At 36.3% G+C, this 26,969-nt stretch overlaps 3 protein-coding genes across 3 annotated transcripts; all 3 read right to left on the bottom strand.

The window, feature by feature from the left end:
* Positions 1-367: 367 nt before the first annotated feature.
* Positions 368-901, bottom strand: LOC132167799 (uncharacterized). Its single transcript, XM_059578829.1, has one exon. The coding sequence runs from the start codon at positions 899-901 to the stop codon at positions 368-370; it is 534 nt and encodes a 177-aa protein (XP_059434812.1).
* A 42-nt stretch (positions 902-943) lies between these two features.
* On the bottom strand, positions 944-3,702 carry LOC132167790 (uncharacterized). Its single transcript, XM_059578819.1, has 7 exons — positions 2,908-3,702; positions 2,247-2,759; positions 1,789-2,184; positions 1,615-1,677; positions 1,462-1,524; positions 1,278-1,352; positions 944-1,138 (listed from the first exon to the last, which is right to left on the bottom strand). The coding sequence occupies exons 1-7, from the start codon at positions 3,700-3,702 to the stop codon at positions 944-946; spliced, it is 2,100 nt and encodes a 699-aa protein (XP_059434802.1).
* A 19,708-nt stretch (positions 3,703-23,410) lies between these two features.
* LOC132168073 (uncharacterized) lies at positions 23,411-24,644 on the bottom strand. Its single transcript, XM_059579147.1, has 2 exons — positions 23,582-24,644; positions 23,411-23,496 (listed from the first exon to the last, which is right to left on the bottom strand). Exons 1-2 carry the CDS (start codon positions 24,230-24,232, stop codon positions 23,491-23,493), a joined length of 657 nt encoding a protein of 218 aa, XP_059435130.1. The 5' UTR covers positions 24,233-24,644; the 3' UTR covers positions 23,411-23,490.
* Positions 24,645-26,969: the final 2,325 nt, after the last annotated feature.

Here is a 26,969-nt window from a genome sequence, read left to right as displayed (position 1 = left end):
AAGATCTGGCTATTGAAATGAAAATAATAATCTAGAGGTGTCAAGATGAAGAACTATAAATTGAACACATACCCCCCAGAGGCCATTACAAGTGGTGCAAGTAACCAACCAACACATTCACAATTTCCATACAAAAAATGTCCACATTTCCAACCTACTTCCAACCAAGTCGAAACTTATCCGCAACACATTACCAACTTCCTACCACATATGCTGTTATCCATACATATATCCAACAACCAACCGCATATATTGTTATCCATACACATTACAAATGAAAATCACATATATTGTTATCCATACACATTACCAAAAAATGAAACATATCAAAACCACAAAAAACACATAAGGCTAATTGTCCATGACTTTACGGCTTCCATTGTGGATTGAGCCGTTTCCTCTTGCCTTCCATAATTTCAATACCCTTTTCTACTGTTGTTGCAATGCGTTTTCCTTTCAACTTTGCGATATTATCAGACTTTGCTACAGTACCATCAGCATGAGGAGGTGCAGCAGTAGTAGGTGCAGCTATACCACCTCTGCCTGCACCACTTCTGCCTGCAACACTTATGCCTACCCCACCTCTGCCTGCCCCACCTCTGCCTGCAACATCAATGCTTGCCCCACCTCTGCCTGCAACATCAATGCCTACACCACCTCTGCCTCCACCACCTCGAATTGCAAATCCCCTCCCCATTTTAGCCCTTCTAGGTCCACTACCCATAGCTTTCCATCCAGTTCCACCACCTCTAGTTCTAGGCCCTGTACGTGAAGGTTGGGTTCCAGCGGGGACCTCTTCAGTGAGGTCAATATGTACAGGAGCCCGGGTCGGTGTACTACGGAAAATACCTCTAATCCTATCAGATGTACGAGTCCTTGATGCAAGACCTCCTGTGACCATTACAGGAATTTCAAGGGCATCTTCTGTACCTTCCACCCTGCCTCATGATGCAGGTAAGGCAATTCCTACCCCAGGTTCAAAGGGGGCGAGATCGTCATTTTGGTTTTCAACAGGTGGAAGTGTTGCGCCTCTTTCAGCTCCAAATCCAGGGGGAGGTGTGTGCTCCCTTTCATCAACAAGTCTGGGGATTACAAATCCACGTGGAGCATGTGTAGGCTGACCTTTCCCCTTACCCTTCTGCAAAAACAACAAATGAAAATATATATATATATACAAAATAAATAAGTACTAGATGGTAGCAAAGATGTTATATGTCATATTAGGGTTTATGTGAATAAATGTACAAAGTAAAGACGGTTATCATATAGTTAAGTACCTTGAGTATGGTGGATGCTTGTGGACCAGCGGTTGACCCAGATGCTGTATTGTTCTTCTTCAAGTCCTCTTTATTCTAAACAATACCATAGAAAGTAAGAACAAATTATGAACTAATAAAAATATACCCATTATGTGTTGGGTATGACAAAACCTACTACTAAAACAACATAATTTCCAAGTACCTTTACTGCATTTGATGACTGGCTGGGACCACCACTGCCACTACTTTTCACCGCCTTAGCTTTCTGCTAACATCAAATATAACAATTGTCAAGTGACTACATTTGCCTACAAACCGTAAAAAAATGGCAGTACAAGCGCCTAAAAATGTCTACCTTGCCCACAACACGTGCCTTGCTTTTACCAGTTGATCGAGTATTGGACCCAACACTTTGTGACTGTATAAAAAATTGGAAACAAATATTAACATGTCATACAAAGTCTAAAACAAGCCAGTTAAAACTAGGTTATCTATTAAGGACGATTTAATAGGGTTGAATAACACTTACACTTGCTGTAGGGGGGGTATTAAGCTGATTTCCTGAAGATTGATTAAGTGGACAGCTCCTCTTATTGTGACCCAAACCAGTACACTTCGCACATCTCATCCTTGCTCCAAATTTCCTAATTCGGTTAGGATTTTTTGGGTCCCTACTCTCATTAGGAGCCCTCTTTCTTAACCTCTTTGGTCTCTCGGGGGCTACTCTAATTGTAGGTGGTTCCAAATGATCATGTCTGGTCTTTATCCATTGTTCCTCACTAGGCATTGGGTAAATTATTGGTGCATATGCCTTCTTGTACGTCTCGATTGTGTAGCATTCATCAACATAGTCCTCCGAATTCCCACAATCATAGAGTACAGCAGCAAATGCATGGGGACAGGGATTCCAGTGATTTCCCATTGCCTGCAACCACATCGTCTTCTACGTAGGTCTACCACATACTGTTTGTTGCTGGGAGCAGAAACCTCAAACATTCCATCACCAGCATAGGTTGCAATGCAGTCCATTGCATCCAACCCAATTGCCTCCAATTTTTGCACAATCCTAGGGCACAACCTCCCTGTCAACTTCGCAATCCCTTCCCTCTTAGCCTGATATCTCCTCAACAACTTTTTTCTTATCATTTCCAACATTGTCAAAATAGGCTTGTCACGAGCCTTGAGGATGTATGAGTTGAAACACTCGCAGATATTGTTCACCAGCAACTCACACCTTGGAGCTTCATTAAACCAAGCCCGAGACCACCCACTGGGGTCAAGCTTGTTCAAGTAATCGTATGCATCCTTACTAAGTTTCTTCAATTCTTCCATATGAGTTGTAAACTCATGTTCAGTGTATGCGGTTGCTGCAGCCCATAACTGCTCTTTCAATGCCAATCCTTTATGGCCCTCCAAGTCTCTGAAGTTGGCATACAGATGCCTAACACAAATTCGATGATCCGCCGTTGGAAGCACAGACTCTAAAGCTAGCATGAGACCCTGCACAACAAATTCATAATGCATGAAAAAATGACCAAAATAATATAATTATTTAACAAATTTGTTTAAGTGTGATTTGAAAATTATGAGCAAAAATTAAATGTAACATAACTTACCTTTTGTCTATCCGAAATAAAAGTAGGTCTACAGCCCCTTCATGCACTCCAAGATCGGACACCAGGGTTTCTAAAAACCATGTCCAAGAGTCCTTGGTCTCAGCTTCGACAACAGCAAATGCGATTGGGTACATATTATTATTCCCATCCCTTCCAACTGCAGCTAACAATTGTCCCTTGAATGGCCCTTTCAGGAAGCATCCATCCACCTCTATGACAGGCCTCCAACCATCCAGAAACCCCTTCTTCATTGCAGCAAGAGAAAAATACAATCTTCCAAACTTTGGAAGCACATTTGGGTTTGGCCTGTCAACCTTCATCATCATACAACTTCCCCTATTCGTTTGTCTCAATGTCTTGCAATAATCCCACAGGTGACCATATTGGTCTTGAAGCTTCCTGAATATTTTTTGACATGCCTTGGCCCTAGCCCTATACATCATACTTGGACTCACATCCACTTTCCACTTTTCCTTCACTTCATGTTGTATGACATTCAAGAGCATATTCAGCTGAATTCGGAACTTTTCAATCAACTTGTTCGATATCCAAGTTGAGTTCACAATGGAGTTCTTGTATTGCCTACCACACACATGTTTAGGCTGCATAGATCTTATCTGAAATGTTTGTTCATCAGAAACCTGCATTGCATATACTCGGTACCGACACTTGTCATCCCTACACACAACAATAGACTTTCTTCTTTCATTCTTTTTGAACCTAATTTCCTTGCCCCTCAAAAGATTGTACTCTTTAACAGCTTCTCTAAATGTTTGTATGTCTGGGAAAGTCATGTAGAGATGCAGCTCTGGGTTAACTAGGTCCATTCGCTAAAATTCGGGCGTTTTTGTAGATGTCCCTTCAGCTTCCTCATCACTATGGGGTGGTGACTCCAATATGTCACTTCTAGCCAATTCAGAGTTTGTGTCATCATCATCTACTTCTTCAAATTTTTTATTTTTCTTACGCCCACTTTCGGACCTAATAGAAGCATCAGTTCTGCGGGCCTCACCATGGTTCCCATCTTCTTCATCACCTGTTTCTTCCTCATCACCCTCATTGTCATAACCACCATCACCATCACCAACGGTTCCAGCTTCACTAGTTCCTACTCCGGTTGCTTCAGTTCCAGTATCGCCTTCGTCAACATCTACATCAAATAAATCCTCATCATCACTGAGTTTGCCTTTCCACCAAGGGTCATTGTAATCAACCCTTCCCTCCTCTTCATCGTCATCTTCTCCTTCGTAATCCTGAACATCACCCTGACCCTCCCCAAAACACACGACATACAAATGCACAATATATTGCCCTTTATGGCAACCAACCATGAACAATACGTCGGCATCAGAGCTGATTAAATGCAAACCCCCCATTAACGTCTTATCAGGTTCTCTGAAGTATATTAGATCCCCTGGCTTGTACCCGTAGTCTTAAAAAATATCTTCAAGCTCAAAAAAAGACAAGTTGTCAGGATCATACCCTTCACCATGAACAGCAACTTCTCCCCCCACGTAATTGCAACCACAACTTCTGTCGAATCTACCGCCATACCTAACCTCGAACACTAGATTCAAAGACATCCTACAAAAATAATGAATAAAATGTATGAGAAGCAACTTTAAATAAGTTTACAAATATAATTATTGCTTAAGAATGAAGTTATGCAAATCTAAGCTCAAACCCTAAAAATACATGCAAATATTTTGGAAGCAAGACAACCAGGTGATAATTCAAATATTTGTTAGGGTTAGGATTTAGGGTTTAGGTTTCTTAATATTTGAGAGGAATGTGTAGCGTGGTGTCTTGTGTGCACATGACGTAAGTTGGAGTGTCACATCAATAATATGAGTTATAATACTACATTGACTGTTAGAGTAAATGATTTTCAACATTGCATGGAATCTGATTTGATTATGTAGCTGATTACTAATTAAAGCCAAATCTGTAAAAATATAGACATGCATAATAGAATAGTCAAGCTAGTCAATTACATTAGAAAGAAAAGGAGAAAAAAAAGGAGGAAAGACTGTTAGAGTAAATGATTTTAACCAATACCCCTAAATCGCACTTATTGAAACCTCTAGCTCAAAAGACCTAAATGGTATAGATTTTACCTTATTATTTATCACTATTTATTAATGAAATACTAAATATTGTTCAATCCAAAATGTCTATCATTTAATTTTAAAATAATGAGTGAGATTTTAATATCTGCAATTTTTGTCTCTATTTGTGTAGTTTATACCGAATGCTGCAGAGGATGCAAATTGATGCATCTTGCATGGCATGATTCGATTAGGTAGAAATATGAACATGAAGACTAGATCTAAACGTAAGAAAAGATGTGCATCCCTTTTTTTAAAAAATAATAATAATAATCACATATATGATAGTGCATTAAATAATATAAGAAGGAGGGAGAATTCTAAACAGGATCAAACAATATAGGAAGGAGGGAGAATTCTTTTACTGGGAAACAGATGAACAGATGAACAAAATTACCCAACTATCTCCATTGCAAACAATTATCTCACTTGCAAACATGCATGGGTGGGATTAAATATATGACAACATTACCCAATTTTAATATATTTTTTTAAAAATAAAGAAGAAGGTCAAATTAGAAGGAAAAGATTATTGAGATATCGACCTATAGCTTAAGTGAAGTTTGTCTTTAAAATTTGGTCGGGAACAAAAAAGAATAAAGAAAAAAGAAGAAGAAGTACATAGAGAATTCAAGTGGTCAGCATGATACATGTAGGCAACATTAACAAAATGTCTTATTCAATAGACTATAAGCTACATAAATAAAACAGTCACTAGAAACCGATTTATGCTAAGTTGATGCTAATCGTCCCCCAATTTGATCAACCAACACACTAAGCTCCAACTAAACCTGAACAAACCAAACTATTTTTTAAGTTTTTTTCAAACATGTTATTATTTCCTTTTAAATGGTTCTTCTAATAGAGGGTCTCAAAACTCTTAATTACCTCAAACTACATAATTTCCAAGAAGTATTTCTACAGACATACATATACATATATAATGACTACTAGGCCCTGCCATGTCGGCATAGTAAGATAAAGGTATAATATTAATTACTCATATTCTACAGCATAAGTTAAATATATACCATACCATACTTGAAATTAGGACGAACATAAGAAACGAATTTAAGAACTAAGAAGGCCTCTATAATTTTTTAAGCCAGACGTATGTTAATACCACTTGTAGAGAAAATAAGAGAAATAAAAAGCCCTAAGAGTGAAGTGCGAAGAAAGAGAAATTGATGAGGGATTATTTGCATAGGGTCATTGTAATCAAACCAAACCATTTTTTAGCCTTTTTTTTTTTTTTTTCAAACATGTTATTATTTCCTTTGACTTTCAAATCCAAATATCTCACTTGATTAATAAAAAGAAAAAGGAAAGAGACAACCTTCATCCATAACCACCAAACCCCATGCCAAACTCTAATGGTTTATTGCGAAAAAGATGAACAAAACTAAAAAATTATTACGAAATTAATAACTCATTTATCATCTTACAAAAACCCCAATTTACCGAAAACCCTACTTTCATGGTAAGTCAGTTAAAATTCTATATCCAACAACATTATACACTTTGGGGACCACTTTTGTTCATAGGACAAGATTATGCACTTTGGGGACCACTTTTGTTCACATGACAACATTATACACTTTGGGGACCACTTTTGTTCAAACACAAACAACCAAGTTTACTCTCTCTTCGCAATAAATCAATATACAATAGAAAACAAAAATTTGTTAACAATAAATCAACATCACAAAGTTAGGGATTACCAAATTAAAACCCCCTCAAGAAAACCCCAATTTACGAAAAACCCTAGAAAGCTACTACATAGTTCGGTGCAAATTTACGAATCAAAAAGGGCAACAACTCACCTCCTCGTACACAAATGCGCAAAAGATGGAACTTTGGGTTGATCTCGAATGGGTGTCGGGTAGATTGTCGAGTGGCTGTCGAGGAGGTGGGTTCCCTCTATCGCGTCCCTTTCACTCGTGAGTCAGCAAGGTATTCACCTCGTGCGTGACGGAATGCCTGAGACTTTTTACGTTTGTTTATTTGTTGTAAGTCTGGGTTGGGTTGGGTCAGCAGGGTTGGGGCGTGGGTCAGATGGGTTTGGGCGTGGGTCCGCTGGGTTTGGGCGTGGGTCAAGGTGTAACCACTTGATGGGGGTATTTTGGGCACTAAATCGCATAAAGTGACCACGTGCGTCGCACGTGGTCACTGTTCTGTCAGTCAAAGCGGGTTTGACTGACGGAATGCCTGAATTGCAAAAAATTGAAACTTTAGGGGGGTGGATTGCAAAAATTGAAACTTTGGAGGCGGAATTGCAAATAGCTGACAACTTTGGAGGGGTAAACTGTAATTTTCCCTTATAATAATATTTATACATATAACATAATCACTTGATCATTAAATCACCATTTTTTTTTAAGATAATTAAATCACAATTTGAGTATTAATATATTATTGCTATAATTTATATGATTATATCACATGATCAATTGATCATTAAATCATTTGATTACATAATAACAAATTATACATATATAATATGACAGAACACATAAGTATACCAATTCATACTAATACAACAATTAAGTATCTAGAGACTTAGTTCCAATGTATGTTATAAATTTATAAGTCTATATATGTTATAAATTATAATTATACATATATGCACATGAATAATATAAATGTATAAGATCAATACTAATCATATGATTCAATGACAATTCAAATATTTTATTCAAGTTAATCATATTATTAATGTACAATGATAATGTAATTCGTATAATATCAAATTAAGTAATTGGCATTAGATTCAATAATGTGTTACTTATAATCACAATTGAAGTATTAATGTATTATCATTCTAGTTTATATGATTATATAATAACAAATTATACATATATAATATGACATAAGTCATAAGTATACCAATTCATACTAATACAACATTTAAGTACCTAGAGAATTAATTCCAATGTATGTTATAAACTTATAAGTCTATATATGTTATAAATTATAATTATACATATATGCATATGAATAATATAAATGTATAATATCAATACTTAATCATGTGATTCAATGACAATTCAAATACTTTATTCAAGTAAATCATATTATTAATGTACAATGATAATGTGATTCGTATAATATCAAATTAAGTAATTGACATTGGATTAAACAATGTATTACTTATAAACACAATTGAAGTATTAATGTACTATCATTCTAATTTTAGTAATATTAACACTATAATTGATATGATTATATCACATGATGTATTGATCATTAAATCATATGATTATATAATAACAAATAATACATATAATCATATATATTATATGTTTTATTTGAACTTCTTTTATATGTTATGTTGAACTTTTTTTATATATATATTTTTTATATGTTGTGACAGTTGTATTGAACTTTTTTTATATGTTGTTTTTTTTTTTTTTTTTGTGTTTATGTTTTGTGTGTGTGTGTGTGTGTGTGTGTGTGTGTGTGTTTTTCTTTTTAAAGTTAACTAGTTATGATTAAGTATAAGTAAATGTAAATTTAAGTCAAATATTTTTTATTTTTCAATTGGGCTCTTTTTATAGCAATTGGGCCTAAGAAGACACTAAAAATACAAAAAACAAATGACGGTAAAAAATGGTACAGTAGTAAAAAAAAAAGAAAAAAAAAAGCCAAATTTTGAAAAAGCGGTTAGCGGGCGGTTACCTATTTCACTAACCACTAACCGGCGATTAGTAGCTAACCGCTAAGGCGGTTACGGTTAGCGATTATTGCCAATAACCGCTAACCGTAACCGTATTCACACCCCTACCTCTACCAATCTAACTACTGCATGTCCTTTTGCTCAAAGACACAAAGGACCATACCGTGGATAGTCCTCCAACAATGGGTTTTGCCGTGGGGCCCCATCCTTCAATAACCGGTCTCATGGCTCTCGTGGGCGTTATGGTTGTGGTCGAGGACCACCCCACTCCTCCAGCCCTCCTACTCCTCGCCAAGTATGCCAAGTGTGCAACAAACCGGGTCACACTGCCTTCACCTGCTACCACAGGTTTGATTATTCTTTTCAACAAGATAACTCACCCAATATGCAGGCTTTTGTTGCTTCATCTTCTCCACCTTCCACTGATATCAACTGGTACCTGGACACTGGGGCCACAAATCATGTCATGGCAGATCTTGCAAATCTCAACTTGCAAGCATAAGGATATCATGGCACGGACAAACTTTATGTAGGCAATGGGCAAACTCTGACTATAAACCACACTGGTTCTTCTAAATTAATTTTTCCTAGTGCTACTTTCTTGTTGAAACATCTCCTTCATGTCCCACATATTACCAAGAATATCTTGTCTGTTTCTCAATTCACTCGAGACAATAATGTTTATTTTGAATTTCACCCATCTTTTTTCTTTATTAAGAATCCTCTCACGGGCAATACCCTTCTTCACGGCCAGAGTAAAGATGGACTCTACACGTTCCCCACCTGTCCTCCTCCTTATCAACATGCATTTGTGGGCGAACGTGCTTCCCTTGATCGATGGCATTGCCAACTTGGTCATCCGTCCCTCCGTATTGTTCGTCAGGTTGTACGAAATCATCACCTTGCTGTCCTCAAAAATAAAATTTCTGATGTTTGTCTTGCATGTTGTATGGGCAAAAGTCATGAACTTCCCTTTCATTTATCTCCATTTGTTCCACATTTTCCATTGGAATTAATTTTTACCGATGTATAGGGACCATCCCCTTGTCATTCAAATAATTGAAATCGGTATTACATTTGCTTTGTTGATGATTTTAGTAAATTTGTGTGGTTATTTCCTATTGCTACCAAATCTGCCGTTGTCTCTACCTTTTTACAATTCCAAGCACATGTGGAAAAAAATTTTGATAGAAAAATCAAAGCTATTCAATCAGATTGGGGAGGGGAATTTCGGGCTCTCAATCCTATTTTATCTCGCCAAGGAATATCTCATAGAATATCTTGTCCTCACACCCACCAACAACAAGGTTCCATGGAAAGAAAACATCGACATATTGTCGAAACCGGACTCTCACTCCTTGCATCTGCTTCTATGCCTCTAAAATTTTGGGATGAAGCCTTCCTAACAGCCTCCTTTTTAATTAATTGTCTCTCTTCCCCCGTCACCCAAAATAAATCCCCTTTTGAAATTTTATTCCACAACACCTCGGATTATAATTTTTTAAAAGTTTTTAGGTGAGCATGTTGGCCTCATTTACGACCTTACAATAAACACAAACTTGCATTTCGATCACAGTTATGTGTCTTTTTAGGCTATAGCTTCCAACACAAGGGCTACCGTTGTCTCCATGTGCCTTCAAGTCGTATATACATCTCCCGTAATGTGATTTTTGATGAAAGTCATTTTCCTTTCACTAATAATTCCCCACCTGCAGTATCTATTACACCACAGCCAGTCCACCTACCCCCACACATCCAGATTTCTCATTCTCCACATGCCACGGATCCTCCTCTGCTACAATCCTCCACACATGTCCACCCCCCACCAACTAGCTCCTTCTCTCCCACTCAATCTGCAGTAGCATTTGCTTCCAATGAGAACCAACTTGCCCATGTGCCTCATGATAATTCTTGTCCCCCTGAATCTCAAATTTCACATATAGTCACTGCAGCACCGCTAGCAATATCATCCTCTCATGCCATGCAGACACGGTCCAAAAATCAAATTCACAAACGGTGTACCTTCACAGATGGGACTATCCCCTACCCTCCACTGAAGGCTCTTCTTACTCTACTGGATGCCCATGCAGACGAGCCCACCTCATTCACGGTTGCCAACAAATCTGAACACTAGAGGGCAACTATGCATTCTGAGTTTAATGTCATATTGCAGAATGGCACTTGGACACTTGTCCCACGACAGCCACACATGAATCTGGTTGGATGTAAATGGATCTACAAACTAAAGCGCAATTCCGATGGCACCATTGATCGCTACAAGGCTCGCTTGGTCGCCAAAGGATTCCATCAGCAGCCCGGAATCAATTGTGGTGACACCTTCTGTCCGGTGGTTAAACCAACCACCATTCGTATGGTCCTCTCTATTGCAGTCTTCTCTAATTGGTGTATAAAAAAATTGGATGTAACAAATGCATTTTTACATGGTTTTTTGCAGGAAGATGTATACATGGTTCAACCCCAAGGATTTGCTCATCCATCATTCCAGATCACGTGTGCCATCTCAAAAAGTCCCTCTATGGCTTGAAACAGGCCCCTCGAGCATGGTTTTCTCACCTTAGCACACGCCTGCTTGAACTCAGATTTCAAGGCTCTCGGGCTGATACGTCCTTATTCTTTTTTGGTCATGGTGTTACCACCATCTTCATCCTCATCTATGTGGGTGACATAATTGTCACTAGCCCAAGCCCTGCACTAGTTGCCCGACTCATTTCTAAGCTCCAATGTGACTTCCCAATTAAGGAGGCAACATCTACTACTTCTTGGGTATAGAGGTCCTCCATACATCAGATGGCCTTTTTTTTTATCTCAACGGAAGTATATCTTGGACCTCCTTAAGAAATCCAACATGCTCAATGCTAAGACCATGACCTCTCCCATGTCCTCACCCATCACTTTGTCTCGATTTGATGGAGAGGCTTTTGAAGATCCATCTCTCTACCAAAGCATTGTCGGGTCTTTGTAATATCTCTCCCTCACTCGGCCAAATGTCTCCTTTGCTGTCACTAAAGTCTGCCAATTTCTCCAACATCCAACAATTAATCATTGGGCCGCAGTTAAACAAATTTTAAGGTACCTGAAACATACTCTATTTAATGGCTTATTCTTTCGACGGAACTCACCCACTCAATTACATGCTTACTCCAATGCTGAGTGGGCTGGCTGCCCCGATGATCGCTGCTCCACCGGCGGCTATTGCATTTTTGTTGGGACTAATCTTATCTCTTGGAGTTCTCGAAAACAAGAACTGTCTCCCGCTCTAGTATCGAAGCCAAGTACCGGTCTCTCGCCAATACCACAATTGAAATTCAATGGATTCAGTCACTTCTTAAAGAACTTGGCATTTTCTTGGCAACACCACCCACCTTATGGTGTGACAATCTTGGAGCCACCTACCTTACCGCCAATCCCATGTTTCAAGCCTGTACCAAGCACATAGAGATTGACTTCCATTTTGTCCGGGATAAAGTGACCTCTAAAAATCTGGTGGTCCACTTCATTTCTACTAAAGATCAACAAGCAGACATTTTCATCAAACCCATGGTGTCAACCCGATTCACTACCTTACGTGACAATCTCAGCATCATGGTCATTCCGCTTCAATTGAGGGGGCATATTAAGACACTTGAGGACATTCAGCTCATTACGAAAAATCAGCATATCAGAAATGTTACAACTGTCAATCATGCCATTACCATGCCAGCTCATGAGACAAACTTAACAAGGCAAGTGCACATCAGAGAAGATTTACAAAACGTGGGAATACGCTTAGAAGGAAACAAACAAGAATCCAGCTGCAACTAAAAAGGCATGAGAATATCAGAAAATAAATCATGAAGAATGATAGCCACACCTTGTAATATCCTGTAATCAATAAACCCTCAATCTGTGGGATCCTCTTGTAACGGACACTAATGTCTTGTGTATATATATTGATGTATATGGATGGTAAAAACACAACAGGGAGAGAGTTTTCAAATATACCAATCTTGTGTCATTATAACAGTACTCTTCCTATTATTGCGGTTGGAAATCTGGGGTCTTCCTTTACTAATGTTTTCGTGTCTCCTGATTTATCTGCCAATCTCATTTCTGTTGGACGATTAGTAGAAGAAAATTGTTCTCTTCATTTTGATTGTTCTGGTTGTCGTCTACAAGATCAAGCATCGGGACAGGAGATAGCGAAGGGGCCTAAAGTGGGACGTCTTTTTTCTCTTCTATTGTTTTCCATTCCTCGTTCAATTTCTATTGGTTGTTCTGCTATTGCTAATAATAATAGCCATTTTTGGCATAAGAAATTGGGTCATCCTAACTCTGTAATTTTGACACATCTTATGAAACATGGTTATTTGAGTAATACAAATGAGTTGTCTTCCTTGTCTTTTGATTGTGCACCTTGTACACTAGGAAAAAGCAAATCTTAACCTTTTTCCTTTGCAGGGTAGTCGAGCTTCTACATGTTTTGAAATTATTCATTCTGATGTTTGGGGTATGAGTCATGTTCTTTCTCATGCTCAATACAGGTATTTTGTGACATTTATTAATGATTACAGTCGTTTCACGTGGGTTTATTTTCTTTGTTCTAAAGCTGATGTGTTTTCAACCTTCAAAACTTTTGTTGCCTATGTAGAAACCCAATTTTCTACCTGTATTAAGATCTTATGCTCAGATTCTAGGGGAGAATACATGTCTCATGCTTTTCAATTTTTTCTCCAACTGAAGGGTATTCTCTCTCAGTGTTCGTGTCCATACACCCCTCAGCAGAATGGCATCGCCAAGCGTAAGAATAAACATCTTTTAGATGTTGTTCATACATTGATGCTTGAATCTTCTGTCCCTCCTAGATTTTGGGTAGAAGCATTATCTACGGTTGTATATTTGATTATGCCTTTTCCTACCTTGCATCTTGATTCTCCATATTCTTGTTTGTTTGGTGTTCCTCCTTATTACAATTCTTTGCATGTCTTTGGTTGCGTTTGTTTTGTTCACTTACCACCCATTGAACATCACAAGCTTGCTGCCCAATCTGTTCACTGTGCTTTTCTTGGCTATAGTAACTCTCATAAAGGGTTTGTGTGTTATGATACAGATGCTAACAAGCTTCATATTTCTCACAACGTGATTTTTTTTTTTTTTAAATCAATATTTCTTTTCGTCTTGTACTATTCTTGTTTCTTCCTCTATTTCACTCTCTACTTTTGATGATGTGTCCAGTACTCCTTCTCGTTTTAAGCCAGGTATTGTGTATCAACGATGTCGCCCACTGCCTCTTCCTTCCTCTGAACCGCCACCTGATCCTGTCTTGGATGAGCCCCGCTGGTCTACTAGGGTTTCCCGGCCCCCGGATTGGTATGGTTTTTCTTCTTCCGCTCTTCAGGCTACTCTAGATACTACTTCTGTGCCTAAGTCTTATTCTCACGCTTCTACTCAAGAGTGTTGGTGCCAAGCTATGCAGGATGAACTTCAGGCTCTTCAGGACAATCACACTTGGGACATCGTCTCTTGTCCTGCTGGAGTTAAACTTATTGGGTGCAAATGGGTCTACACCATCAAGCTACATGTTGATGGTTCTATCGAAAGATATAAAGCTTGTCTGGTGGCACTCGAGAATTGGCAAGAGTATAGGCTTGATTATAAGGAAACATTCGCTCCCGTGGCCAAAATGAGTACTGTCGGCACTATTATGGCCATTGTTGTTTTGAAAGGATGGTCATTTCGCCAGATGGATGTGAAGAATGCATTTTTACATGGTGATCTGAAGGAAGAAATATTTATGTCTCCTAGCTTGTTTCCTTTCCCTTTTTTTGAGGTTTGTCGCTTAAAGCGGCCTCTGTATGGTTTGAAGCAGGCACTGTGGGCATGGTTTGAAAAGTTTCGTACTACTCTACTAGATTTCACTTTTACTCAGAGTCAGTATGACTCCTCTCTCTTCTTTCGCAAGACTGCCCTTGGGATCATTATACTTCTTACGTATGTCGATGATATTGTGATTACTGGATCTGATCTCCAGTTAATTGAGCAGCTCCAACAGCGCCTCAAATCTTCGTTTCATATGAAAGATCTTGGTCCACTATAGTATTTTCTTGGACTTGAGGTTCAACATTGTCCGAATGGCATGCTTTTACATCAGCATTAGTATACCCAAGAACTTGTTTCTTTAGCAGGCCTTCAAGACGGTGATTCGGTTCTTACACCTTATCTGATCCTTCAATGTATCGGCAGTTGGTGGGCAGTTGAATTATTTGACCATTACTCGACCCGATATCTCGTTTGCTGTTCAGCAGGTCGGTCAATTTATGCAGACTCCGTGCCAGACACATTTGGCCGCTGTCCGTCGTCTTCTTCGATATCTTAAAGGGACATTTGGTCACAGCTTGTTTTTTACCTTAGGGAATTCTTTACAATTGGAGGGTTTTAGTGGTGCCAACCGGACTGGTTGTGCGGATACTCGTCGTTCTGTTATGGGTTGGTGTATGTTTCTTGGTGATGCCCTTATTTCTTAGAAAAGTAAGAAGCAAGCATATGTCTCGAAGTCATCCACTGAGTTTGAATATCGGGCTATGTCGTCTGCCTATTCTGAAATTGTATGGCTTCGAGGTTTGTTAGGTGAACTTAGTTTTCCACTGCTTACTCCTACTCCTCTTCATGCTGATAATACCAATGCTATTCTGATTGCTGCCAATCTCATTTTTCATGAGCGCACCAAACATATTGAAGTGGATTGTCATTCCATTCGTCAAGCCTTTGCTCGCTAGGAGATTACTCTTCCACACATTTCCACTAAACACCAAACTGCTAATGTCTTCACCAAGGCTCTCTCTCATCCTTAACATCAGTTCCTGATTGACAAATTGATGCTTCTCGATCGCCCACATCAATTTGAGGGGGAATGTTGGCAGAATTAACAGCTGGATATGTGCTGGCCTAGTCTAGTAAGGCAGCATATATTCTAGCTATATATAGAAGAGTATACTGTATATATGCATATAATTGATAGGTGTTTATTCTTACGTTGCATAGTCCAATGTAATGGGTGATTTTCAGCCATGTAATTAGCCCAACAGTTTCTATATAAAGTGAGCAACTCTCACAATGAGGGTATTCAGAACAAAACCCAAATTGACAGGGGTAAGGACCTGAAGAGGGTCTGGGGAAACCCAGAGCAGAGCACAAACATGTCCATCAGTTTTGGGCATGGAAAAGGGTTGAGAGGGCTTAGAGATTCAGGAATTGCAATGAGCTTGGAGAATGTTGTCCTGCTTTCTTCTTTGTAGAAATGGGTAATTTCATTTAACACTCCTGAACTTTTACTCGATTTGACAAACACCCCGTAAACTTCAAAATCTCTCAATTTAGTCCCCTGAACTTACAATTGCTCTCAATTTGAATCCCTCCGTCAAATTTAGCCGTTAGAAATACCAAAAAAGACAAAAATATCCCTAATTTTTGTTTTTTTTTAAAAAAATAAAAAACGTTTTGGAATTAAGGCTAAAGTTGGAATTTTATAAAAAAGTTGAGGGTATAAACGTCATTTAACATTTAAAATCTGACGGAGAGGTTCAAATTGATTGCAATTGAAAGTTTAGGGGATTAAATTAAGAGATTTTGAAGTTTGAGGGGGTTTGTCAAATTTGGTGAAAGTTTAAGGGTCTTTAGTAAAGTTTTCCCTTGTAGAAAATATCAGATTTCCTGGATATTATTTTAGAATTTAGAGAGAGTGATAAAAATTACAAACCCATTCAACCCCAATGAACCAATTTCATTGGGACGACGTTATCCATCAGTTTTAGAATTTTTTTTTTTTTAAGGGATAGTTGCAATTTTGGTCCTTGTAATTATGAATTCTAAAAATTATTAATCATGCATTGAGGTAAGAAAAAAAAAAAAGGAAAAAAAATGGTAACTTCACTGAAAACCCCTGAACTTCCACCCGATTTGACAAACCCCCTTCAAACTTCAAAATCTCTCAATTTAGTCTTTTGAACTTTCAATTACAATTAATTTGGACCCCTCCGTCAAATTTTAAACATCACATGACTTTTATACCTCTGACTTTTTTATAAAATTTCAACTTTACCCTTCATTCAAAAACCTTTTTTTATTAAAAAAAAAGAAAAAAAAAAAAGAAAAAAGAAAATTAGGGATATTTTGGTCTTTTTCTGTATTTCTAAACCCTAAATTTGACGGAAGGGTTCAAATTGAGAGCAATTGAAAGTTCAGGAGACTAAATTGAGCGATTTTGAAATTTGGGAGGCTTTGTCAAATCAGGTGGAAGTTCAGGGGTTTTCAGTGAAGTTACCAAAAAAAAAAAAGGTAAAATCCACATACCCTCTTCGAACTACCAACCAATTGATAATGTCACTCCAAACTTTCAATTGTAACAATGTCCCCCCAAACTACCAAAATATTGTTAATGTCCCCCAATACTAGCAATAAGACAAGAATGCCCCAAAAAAAAGGAAAAATTTTTAATTTTAAAAATAATATTTTTTAAAAAAAAGAAAATTAAAGAAAATTTTTATTTTTTTTTAAGTGAAAATTTTTATTTAAAAAAAAATGATTTTTTTTTTATTTAGTTTTAAAAAACGAAAATTTTTATTTTTTAAACGAAAATTTTTATTTAAAAAAAAAATTGAAACAAAAATTTAGAAAAAAAAAAAAACAAAAATTTTCAATTTCTATAATTTTTTTTTTTAAAATGGCCACCTTTGGAATTTTTTTTTTTTTTTTTTTTTTGGGTTAGTTTTAGGTTTTTTTTAGAACTTTTAATACTTTTGTTTTTATTTTACTAAAGGTAAGTTTGTTATTGGGAGGAACATTGACAATTTTTGGTAGTTGAGTGGACATTGTCAATTAGGTGGTAGTTTGAGAGAATACGTGAACTTTTTCCAAAAAAAAATTATGCGAAATAAAAACATTGACATAATTGGTTGAAACAAATGAACGAGTGAAGAACTTATGTTAATGGGCCTTGCAAATCTTGTCTTTATATGAGAATTACTTTTTTTTTTTTTTTTATATTTGAAACAAAAGCTTGCATTTAGTAAAATGAATTACAATTTTTTTTGTATTTTTTCTTCTCTTACTTTTTTAACATGTGAATCTCTAAGCGCCTCACCAATACTTGCATTTTTCGTATACTATCGCTTCTTTGTAAGTAAATGTTTATTTATTCTGTTTCATCAAAATATTCAGCACATCACTATTATTTAATATTCGGTTCTTTATGCGTTTGTAGGGCCTAGGATATAGCATAACAACGTGGAAGGATAGTGGATTTACACAACCTGGTTTATTGTTGTGAGTATTATTATTATTATTATTATTTTTCTTCATGTATCTAAGATCAAGCGGTGATGGTTTAGTGGTTTAAAAAAAAAAATTACATGATTAAGCATGTACTAAGGTAAGAATTCGACTTTTAAAAAGAAAATTTTCAATCCTATTAATATTAATCACCTTGAGTCTCACTGATGCGTAATAGAACTGTGTAAGTCTATAACTGAGTTAGGCTATAATTTAGTTGGACTTGAGAAAGTGACTACAGTTTTTACCGCCTAAGTCCCTCATGTACAGCTCTCAGTGAGCAAGTGCTACTATAGTTACGTCCAGATAAAATAATTATGATTATTTTTTTATGCTTGTCTTTTTTAATTTTTTTTAAAAAAGAAGCAAATGGCCTATTGATTTATGTTGGTTTACTGCACATCGTGGATTCGATATAAGGACAGTCGCTTTAAGAATCATTAATATGGAACAACTTCTTATGCCATTGTGGAACCAATTATCTTAAATACTTTTATCTTGCTTGTTATGCCATCATGCTATTTTATCTTGCTTCTGTCAGACAACGCCTTTTCTGCATGTTGTTACAATAGACACATGTCTCACCGTCCTGTTTTTATTTATTACTTTGTTTTTGGTTTTTGGTTTTTTTTTTTTTTTTTTTTCAAGTATTTATTGCTTCGTTGGGTTGTGTTGGAAGTTGTTCAATTCAATTTGAAAATTACTCAATAGGTAGAAAAAACATAAAATTTAAGGAAAACTCCACTTAACCCCTTCAATAATAATTTATCCTCAAAATTATCAATTGCGACAATTTACTTCCCAAACTACCAAAACAATGACAATGTACCTCTAATTCTAACAAAATAACAAAATTGCCCTTACTAGAATAAAAACAAAAATACTAAAATTTATATAAAATAAAAAATAAGTAAAAAAACAAAGCAGGGGTGCCGGACCACCCCTAGGTAACTCAGGATGGTCTGGCCACCCACCAAGGGGTGGATCGGCCACCCCTAAGCCATTTCCGGGGGTGGCCGGCCACCGCCAATATGTTTTTTGGGGTGGCCAAGATGTTTCTAGGGGTGGCCCAAGGTGCTTTCGAGAGTGGCCGGCCACCCTAAGATGTTTCTGGGGGTGGCCCAAGGTGCTTAATGGGGTGGCCGGCCACCCCCGAGATGTTTTTGAGGGTGGCTTTTCTAAAACTTTTCGAGGTTAGCCGAACCATCCCTGGGATGGCTCGGCCACCCCTATTATATTAAGTGGTGGCCGATCCACCCTCTAGAGGTGGATCAGCCACCTTATGCACCTGGGGGGCGGCAGAGTCGCCCTGACCACCACTTTTTTTTTCAACTATTTTTTTAAAATTTTAATTTTAAATATATTTAATTATTTTTTTCAAAATTTTAAGGATACTTTTTTTATTAAAAATTCTATATGGGTAATTTTGTCATTTTGCTAGCATTTAGGGTACATTGTCATTATTTTGATAGTTTGGGGGATAAATTGTCACAATTGATAGTTTGGGGGGAAGATTGTCATTGAGGTGATAATTTGAGGAGATTAAGTAGACTTTATCCTAAAATTTAAATAAAATAAAATAAAAATTAGTAGAAACATCAAAGAGTTTTATGTTTTCGTCCTAAGTGGAAGATGTTTTGAAAACAATTATTCAAGCACTTTAACTACTATTTTTTTGTTTTTATGGAAACTTCATAAATGAACCTTGAATTACCATGCGTTTTGATAAGACTTCCTAATTTTTTTTATTTTTTTATTTTTTTATTTTTTAAAAAAAAAACTCTCAATTTCACTAATTAAACTTTCAATTTGATGTAATTTACCCCCCTCCATTAATTTTTTCCATTAAACTCTAACAGAAACTCTTAAAAAGACTAAATTACCCTTCAATTTTTTTTTAATAAAAAAAAAAAAAAAAAGAAAAAAAAGGGTCACAAGGTGACCCAACCGTGGGTCACCTTGTGATTTTTTTAATTTTTAATTTTTAATTAAGGGTAAATTTGAAATTTAAAAAAAAAAAAAAAAAAATAGGGGTATAATGGTCACTTTATCACTTTTAATGTTTAAAAACTAACGGAGGGAGGTTGTAGTGTCCCAGAATTTTCAAAGCTATTTAAATAGATTATTTTGATAATGATGTTATTTTAATATCCATTATAGCTAAGGATTTTAATTCTTGGAAAATTTATGAGAGTGGTAATTAGAGAATGGTAATTGTTGAAATAGTATAGGGTTGGTGAAATAGTAAAATGAGGGTATAATTGTAAATTGAAGATAGAATGAGGGTATAATTGTAAATTGAAGGTAGAATAGTATAGGGTTGGTGGAATAGTGTAGGGTTGGTGGAATAGTATAGGGTTGGTGAAATAGTAAAGGGTTGGTGGAATAGTGTAGGGTTGGTGGAATAGTATAGGGTTGGTGAAATAGTAAAGGGTTGGTGGAATAGTGTAGGGTTGGTGGAATAGTATAGGGTTGGTGGAATAGTGTAGGGTTGGTGGAATAGTATTTGATTTTCTCCTATAAATAGAGCTCTTCTCCTTCAGAATTTTCACCACTCATCTCCTCTCCCATCTCTTGCATATATTCTTCCTTCTTCCGCTTTTTACTCGGTCTTCCTTCTTTCTAAGAGTGTTTACTCAGAACAGAGAGAGAAAGGGCGAGACCAAGCGCTACAAGAAAGAAAGAACACAAGAGATAGCGGACTTTAGAAATTAGTTTGAAAAGATATACTAGTGGTGTTAGTCATATTGGAGCAACTAGATTCCTTCATACCACTTTTAGCTTCAGTCTAGAGGTAAGTAAATTCACTACCCCTTCTAAAATTACTTCATGTCATGCTATTTATATATTCTTGTCATGCTATTTATATATTCTTGTATCAAACTGTAAATGATTATTTTATTTACCTGTCATGGAGATATGTTGCATGCATGAAGGATTTCTAAAAGAATTATTTAGAAAGTTTATATTTCTTTAAATGCTTTTTTAAGCACAACAAGTTTATATTTGGAAAAGTTTCCATTTTAAGAAAAGAAAGTTGAGAAATGATGATGATTATAAGAAAGAAAAAAGATGATAAACCCTCATACATGTTGCCCTAAGATGCATCAAAAGAAGTACAAAGAAAAGTACAAGAGATGAGATAAATGTTTATGAAATGAGGGCACATGTATGGAGGAGAGTATTTTTTGGCCCCAAGATAAGATAAGATGAGAGTTCGGTACCGATACTCGGATGGAGGCGAAACCACTGAAGGAGGCTATGCCAGAAGGTGGTATTCCATCAACTAGACCGTTGAGTGCACCAAGAAAGAGTTAATTGACGGTCGAGCATGGCTGAGGCCTCAGTTCAGTGCCATGGTCACAGGACCCGCAACCCTCGTGCACAGGGGTAATAGTGTACATGGGCCTTATTATGAGAAAATGATACTATATTTTCAACGATGATATGCTATGATGATTTACAGAGATTATTTATAATGATGCATTATGATGATGATTTACAGAGATTATTTATAATGATGCATTATGATGATGATTTATAAAGATGATTTACAACGATGATCTATTACTAGATGTAATAGTATGTATATGTTACGGGAGATGCAACCGTACATACAGATATTATTATGGCTAGAATTATATTTATTTGCGAAAATGATTTTCAAAACTGAGAACAAGGAGTAAAACTATTTATGGTTGTGGATTTTACTTGCTGGGCCCCCTTTGGGCTCATTCAGTTTTATTTCTTGTTTTCAGGTAGAAAGGATGCTGGAATAGGAGGCCGGAATGGGGTGGGAATAATTATTAATTTTCAAAGTCTTTTCATATAAGTTATTGTAATGATATGATATTCCGCAACTAAAGTTTAATGTTTTCTAATTTCGCTTGTAATAAAATCTCTTGAATAATGTTTTATACATTTTTCGTATCCTTTAAAATCAAGTACTCTGATAGACCTTATAGATCTTTGCAAGAAACTTTTGTTGTAAAAGAAGAAAAGTGGCAAACTCAGCCTTAACGGGCTGGGGATGTTACAATTTTGGTATCAGAGCAAAGGTTATAAGGTTCTGGCAGACTTTTCAAAAAAAAAAAAAAAATTTGGGGGGTTAATGAGAAGCCACATTCCGGCCAAGTAGAGTGTGCATTGTTGTGTGGTCTCTAATAAATGATGCATGAGCATTTTTCTAATGGTTAATTTTTTGTTAAAAAAAAAAAAAAAATCATCCTAGTGTGATTAATTTGGAGGATTTTATTATTGTGATCATGTTAATGACGGAGATGAATTTTTATTTTATAGATAGGTTGTGATCTATAGTATCTGCCTATTTGGATTTGCGGCAGTTTTCTAGAGTATCGATTGATAAGGGTATATTTTAAGGTGTCTCGAGGATTTAGAAAAGATTATTGATCATGATTTAAAAATCGTATGATGATTTTATAGATTTAGGTTGCGAGATGATTTGTGAAATTAACTTGGCGACAAAATGGTTTTATGGATTTAGGTTGTGAGACAAATTGTGTAAGTGATTTGGTAATGAATGGTCTTATGGATGTCGGTTGTGAAATGATTCTTGAACTGAATTAATGATATAAGAGTTTATATGAGTTTTTGGTAATGGCTAAGGTTTGGTCGATGACAATAATGATACTATGATTGATGTTATAATATATGGATTGATGAATAAGGATTACGTAGTGGCATGAAGTGAATGCCTAAGTATTGCAGGGATAAATGCAAATGAGGTATACCCTAGAATCTATAAGATATTTTGATATATAAAGTTGTGGTTTAAGGATTTTGATATTTTCAAATGATTGTGATGACTTTAAGGTACAATTCATGAAATCTTTGAGGTGATTCTTAGAATTTGAGGTGCTAGGTTTTCTGTAATTGAGGTAAATTATATTGAAGTGATGCTTAAAGTTTTGAGGATGAATTGATGCTCCTAGGTTGTGGATAATATTTAAATTTTGAGGCATTAGTGGATATGAAATTATGAGAAATTTTAGTTACATGCCAAAGCTTTTGATATAATTTTCTTTTACTAAGTAAAGATAATGGATTATTATTCTTGAGGTAAATTGAAGCATAAAGGTAAGAGTTGAAAGACAATATGATACAGTGATATAATATAGTGACATGATCTAAATTTCTCTTATAAGATATATGTTCAATGATATTAAGGTATTTTAGAGGTTGAAAACATGTGATGGTGCATACTTAGATGTTTTATTGAGTGATTAACTTTTTTTTAAACAGATTGTTTGTTTAAAGGAAGTTATTACAATGACAGAATGATTTCATAATGAATATTGAATGAGCACTGAATGATTACGAAAAGAAATGTTTGGAGAACAAGCTCCTTATAATATTACATACCAGTGTCCATAAAAAAAAAAAAAAAAAAAAAAAAAAAAAAAAAAAAAAAAGAGAAGGGAATTTGTTGCATAAAGAGATACGTGGTAATGATGAGCAGATGATTCCTCAGAGCTGCTCCAGGAAGATTATTTCTGCACAGAGAAAACCTAGTATGAGCATAATCGTATATTTATATAATTGAATTATCAAAGAGAATATTTATTTCTAATGAGGTACCTGACTAGAGCGTGTGCGGAGAGACTTGCAACACCCCTGAACATCGACCCGGAGTTTTTCGTGCTGTCGCTGGAGACGTTCGGTATTCTTCTCCATTTCTAGCATCTTTGGTCCCAAGTATTCTGCGTAAGATAACATCATCTTTTTCAGCTGAGTATTCTCCTGCTTCAAATCCACGTGTTTTCGTTTGTAGTATTTGAGCAGTCGCTGTAAGACCCCGATTTGGTTTCTTGAGACTTTCAGCTCAACATTTCTGGCACTCAAACGTTGTGCCATGTCAGAAACTGAAGCAGCACCTTGGATACTGAATGCCAATGAGTTATTAATAGCATCAGTATCCGACCTATCAGCTAAGAACGTTTGATCCCGTGGAATTACGAAACCTTTGGCCACTGCTACAGCAGTAGAATCATGGAGCATGACAGAATCGTGAATAGTGATAGGACGATTGTCAAAGACAAAAGTTGGCTGCCATACGTTAGGATATGCAGCAGGTTCATTAGGGTGTGTAACAGGTACGACGGGATGAATAGCAGACACTTCAGGGGGAACAACAGGCACCTCCGGTTGCACGTCAGGCATAACAATGGGTTGTGCTGCAGGAGCAACATTCAAATCGAGGTTGTTAACGGATGATGATGATACTCCCATATTTAGGAGAGTAAGGAAAAATAGTTGAGAATACGAAGAAATTGGGAGAGATGAAGTACTGAGAAGAGACTAAGCGTTAGGAACTGAAGAAATTTTGTGAAGTTTCTGGAAGCAGCAGACGAGTGGCTTTAAAGGAATTTTTCACTTCAGGTGAAATAAACAGTAAACAACAAAGCGTTAGGCGACCTCGGGCCGCGATGGAAATTTTGTCAAAAGATCCCGTGGAAGTAGGATCTTGTCTCCTGTCATAAATTCGACTGAGCTCATTTTTCAAACCCACTGTTCAATCAACGACTTCAAATACCATGCGTGGGCAACTGAATGAATTGTCATGCCAACGCGCACCACGCGCTCGTTCATTACCAGAAATCTTTCCTATAAATTCCCACCTCTTTCTCCATTGCAACACATGCCTTCTGATCATACCCCTTCGCCTGAAATCTTCTGTTAATAGCCTTCCATACAATGAAAGCTCGACTTTTCCTCCTAGTTGAGCGTGTCCTCAAGAGAAAAATGCAGCCTCACGATTTGATTCACAAACCCAACTCCTTATACTCTCAGTAGTAAACCATTGAAGCAAGATTATCGTTGATCATGTCCTGATGAAGCAAGATTATCCTTGATCATGCTTCTCAGGCTAAATATCTCTCTTTCCTTCTCAGTCTTCGTAAATGACAGAAGAGAGAGAGCATCCGATGTGGGTATTTTGAAAGTCTCACATACATGCCATGTCCTGAAATGTTTTTCAAATCTTCATTTCTAGAAAGCAACAGGACTATCTTTCTCTCTTTTCTCTTCTTGACCTTGCAAGACCCAAGGGAGAGAAATTATAACATGAGTGTTTTGGGACATCCAGCTTGGAAACTTACCCATATCCTACTTTGCTTGCTTATCAATTTCATCTCTAGAACGCAGCAAAGCACAGCATGTATTAGTTAAGAATGGATGAGAATCTTACATTTGATGTAATCGTGTATTTCGTTTGAGTTGAAATCATAATTACGAGTTTCTATTATTGAGTTATGATTTATCAAGTAAAGATGTAGTACTGAAAGATTTTCGCTGATATTGTAGCATCAACACAAAGTTGGGATGAGAAAATAGAAACGGTTGTGTATTTAGAATGAATCGAATTATGATGTCACTCCTGAGGTATATTCATGTAATGATGTTTGAATGTTGGTGCTATTTACTTTTACAGGTTTATGATGGTGAGAAGTTAATAATTATTAGAGCATCATATTAAAATTTCGTATGCATGATTTGGAATACTGAGATACTAAAGAGAATATAGGCGGGGATGATTTTTTACACCTTTTTGATAAGATTGATTAAATTAGATCGAGAGAATTATTGCAGGCTTGAAATGAGGACTATGATGATTGGAGGTATGAACTATTTATTAATTTGATGTTTAAACCTTGATTGTAGACTGTTGATGAATAACTCGATTGTTGTTATTGAGGTTGGAAAGAAACAATGGAAAAGATTTTGAGGTAAGATTTTAGTGTGAATTGATGAATGATTGCAGAAATTGAGACTTTAGACTGTGAATAAAGATTTACTCATAGAAGAAGGAGATGGAATTTCAATATGATAAAAGAGAGTAAGCTTTGATGAAGGATTGAAAGGAATATTATCTGAATCCCTCAACTTGAAGATTGGACGATAATATTATAGGTTTTAATTTCGAGGCCGAAATTCTAATAAGGAGGGAAGATTGTAGTGTCCCAGAATTTTCAAAGCTATTTAAATAGATTATTTTGATAATGATGTTATTTTAATATCCATTGTAGCTAAGGATTTTAATTCTTGGGAAATTTATGAGAGTGGTAATTAGAGAATGGTAATTGTTGAAATAGTATAGGGTTGGTGAAATAGGGTATAATTGTAAATTGAAGATAGAATGAGGGTATAATTGTAAATTGAAGGTAGAATAATATAGGGTTGGTGGAATAGTGTAGGGTTGGTGGAATAGTATAGGGTTGGTGAAATAGTAAAGGGTTGGTGAAATAGTGTAGGGTTGGTGGAATAGTGTAGGGTTGGTGGAATAGTGTAGGGTTGGTGGAATAGTATTTGATTTTCTCCTATAAATAGAGCTCTTCTCCTTCAGAATTTTCACCACTCATCTCTTCTCCCATCTCTTGCATATATTCTTCCTTCTTCCGCTTTTTACTCGGTCTTTCTTCTTTCTAAGAGTGTTTACTCAGAACAGAGAGAGAAAGGGCGAGACCAAGCGCTACAAGAAAGAAAGAACACAAGAGATAGCGGACTTTAGAAATTAGTTTCAAAAGATATACTAGTGGTGTTAGTCATATTAGAGCAACTAGATTCCTTCATACCACTTTTAGCTTCAGTCTCGAGGTAAGTAAATTCACTACCCCTTCTAAAATTACTTCATGTCATGCTATTTATATATTCTTGTATCAAACTGTAAATGATTATTTTATTTACCTGTCATGGAGATATGTTGCATGCATGAAGAATTTCTAAAAGAATTATTTAGAAAGTTTATATTTCTTTAAATGCTTTTTAAGCACAACAAGTTTATATTTGGAAAAGTTTCCATTTTAAGAAAAGAAAGTTGAGAAATGATGATGATTATAAGAAAGAAAAAAAGATGATAAACCCTCCTACATGTTGCCCTAAGATGCATCAAAGATTCAAAAGAAGTACAAAGAAAAGTACAAGAGATGAGATAAATGTTTATGAAATGAGGGCACATGTATGGAGGAAA

The sequence above is a fragment of the Corylus avellana genome, chromosome ca1 (genome assembly GCF_901000735.1).
Source record: "Corylus avellana chromosome ca1, CavTom2PMs-1.0".
Classification (NCBI taxonomy): Eukaryota; Viridiplantae; Streptophyta; class Magnoliopsida; order Fagales; family Betulaceae; genus Corylus; species Corylus avellana.
Note: the sequence above shows the minus strand (reverse complement) of the source record. Positions and strands in the feature narration are given on the sequence as shown.

What these genes read in the sequence shown, in the direction of transcription:
- LOC132167799 (XM_059578829.1), bottom strand. Translation starts at nt 901, where the DNA reads ATGGTCACAGGAGGTCTTGCATCAAGGACTCGTACATCTGATAGGATT.
- LOC132167790 (XM_059578819.1), bottom strand. Translation starts at nt 3,702, where the DNA reads ATGGACCTAGTTAACCCAGAGCTGCATCTCTACATGACTTTCCCAGAC. An exon ending in TTGGAGTGCATGAAGGGGCT is followed by an intron (nt 2,760 to 2,907) that starts GTAGACCTACTT and finishes TTTGTTGTGCAG; the next exon opens with GGTCTCATGCTAGCTTTAGA. An exon ending in ATACCCCCCCTACAGCAAGT is followed by an intron (nt 1,678 to 1,788) that starts GTAAGTGTTATT and finishes TTTTTTATACAG; the next exon opens with TCACAAAGTGTTGGGTCCAA.
- LOC132168073 (XM_059579147.1), bottom strand. Translation starts at nt 24,232, where the DNA reads ATGGGAGTATCATCATCATCCGTTAACAACCTCGATTTGAATGTTGCT.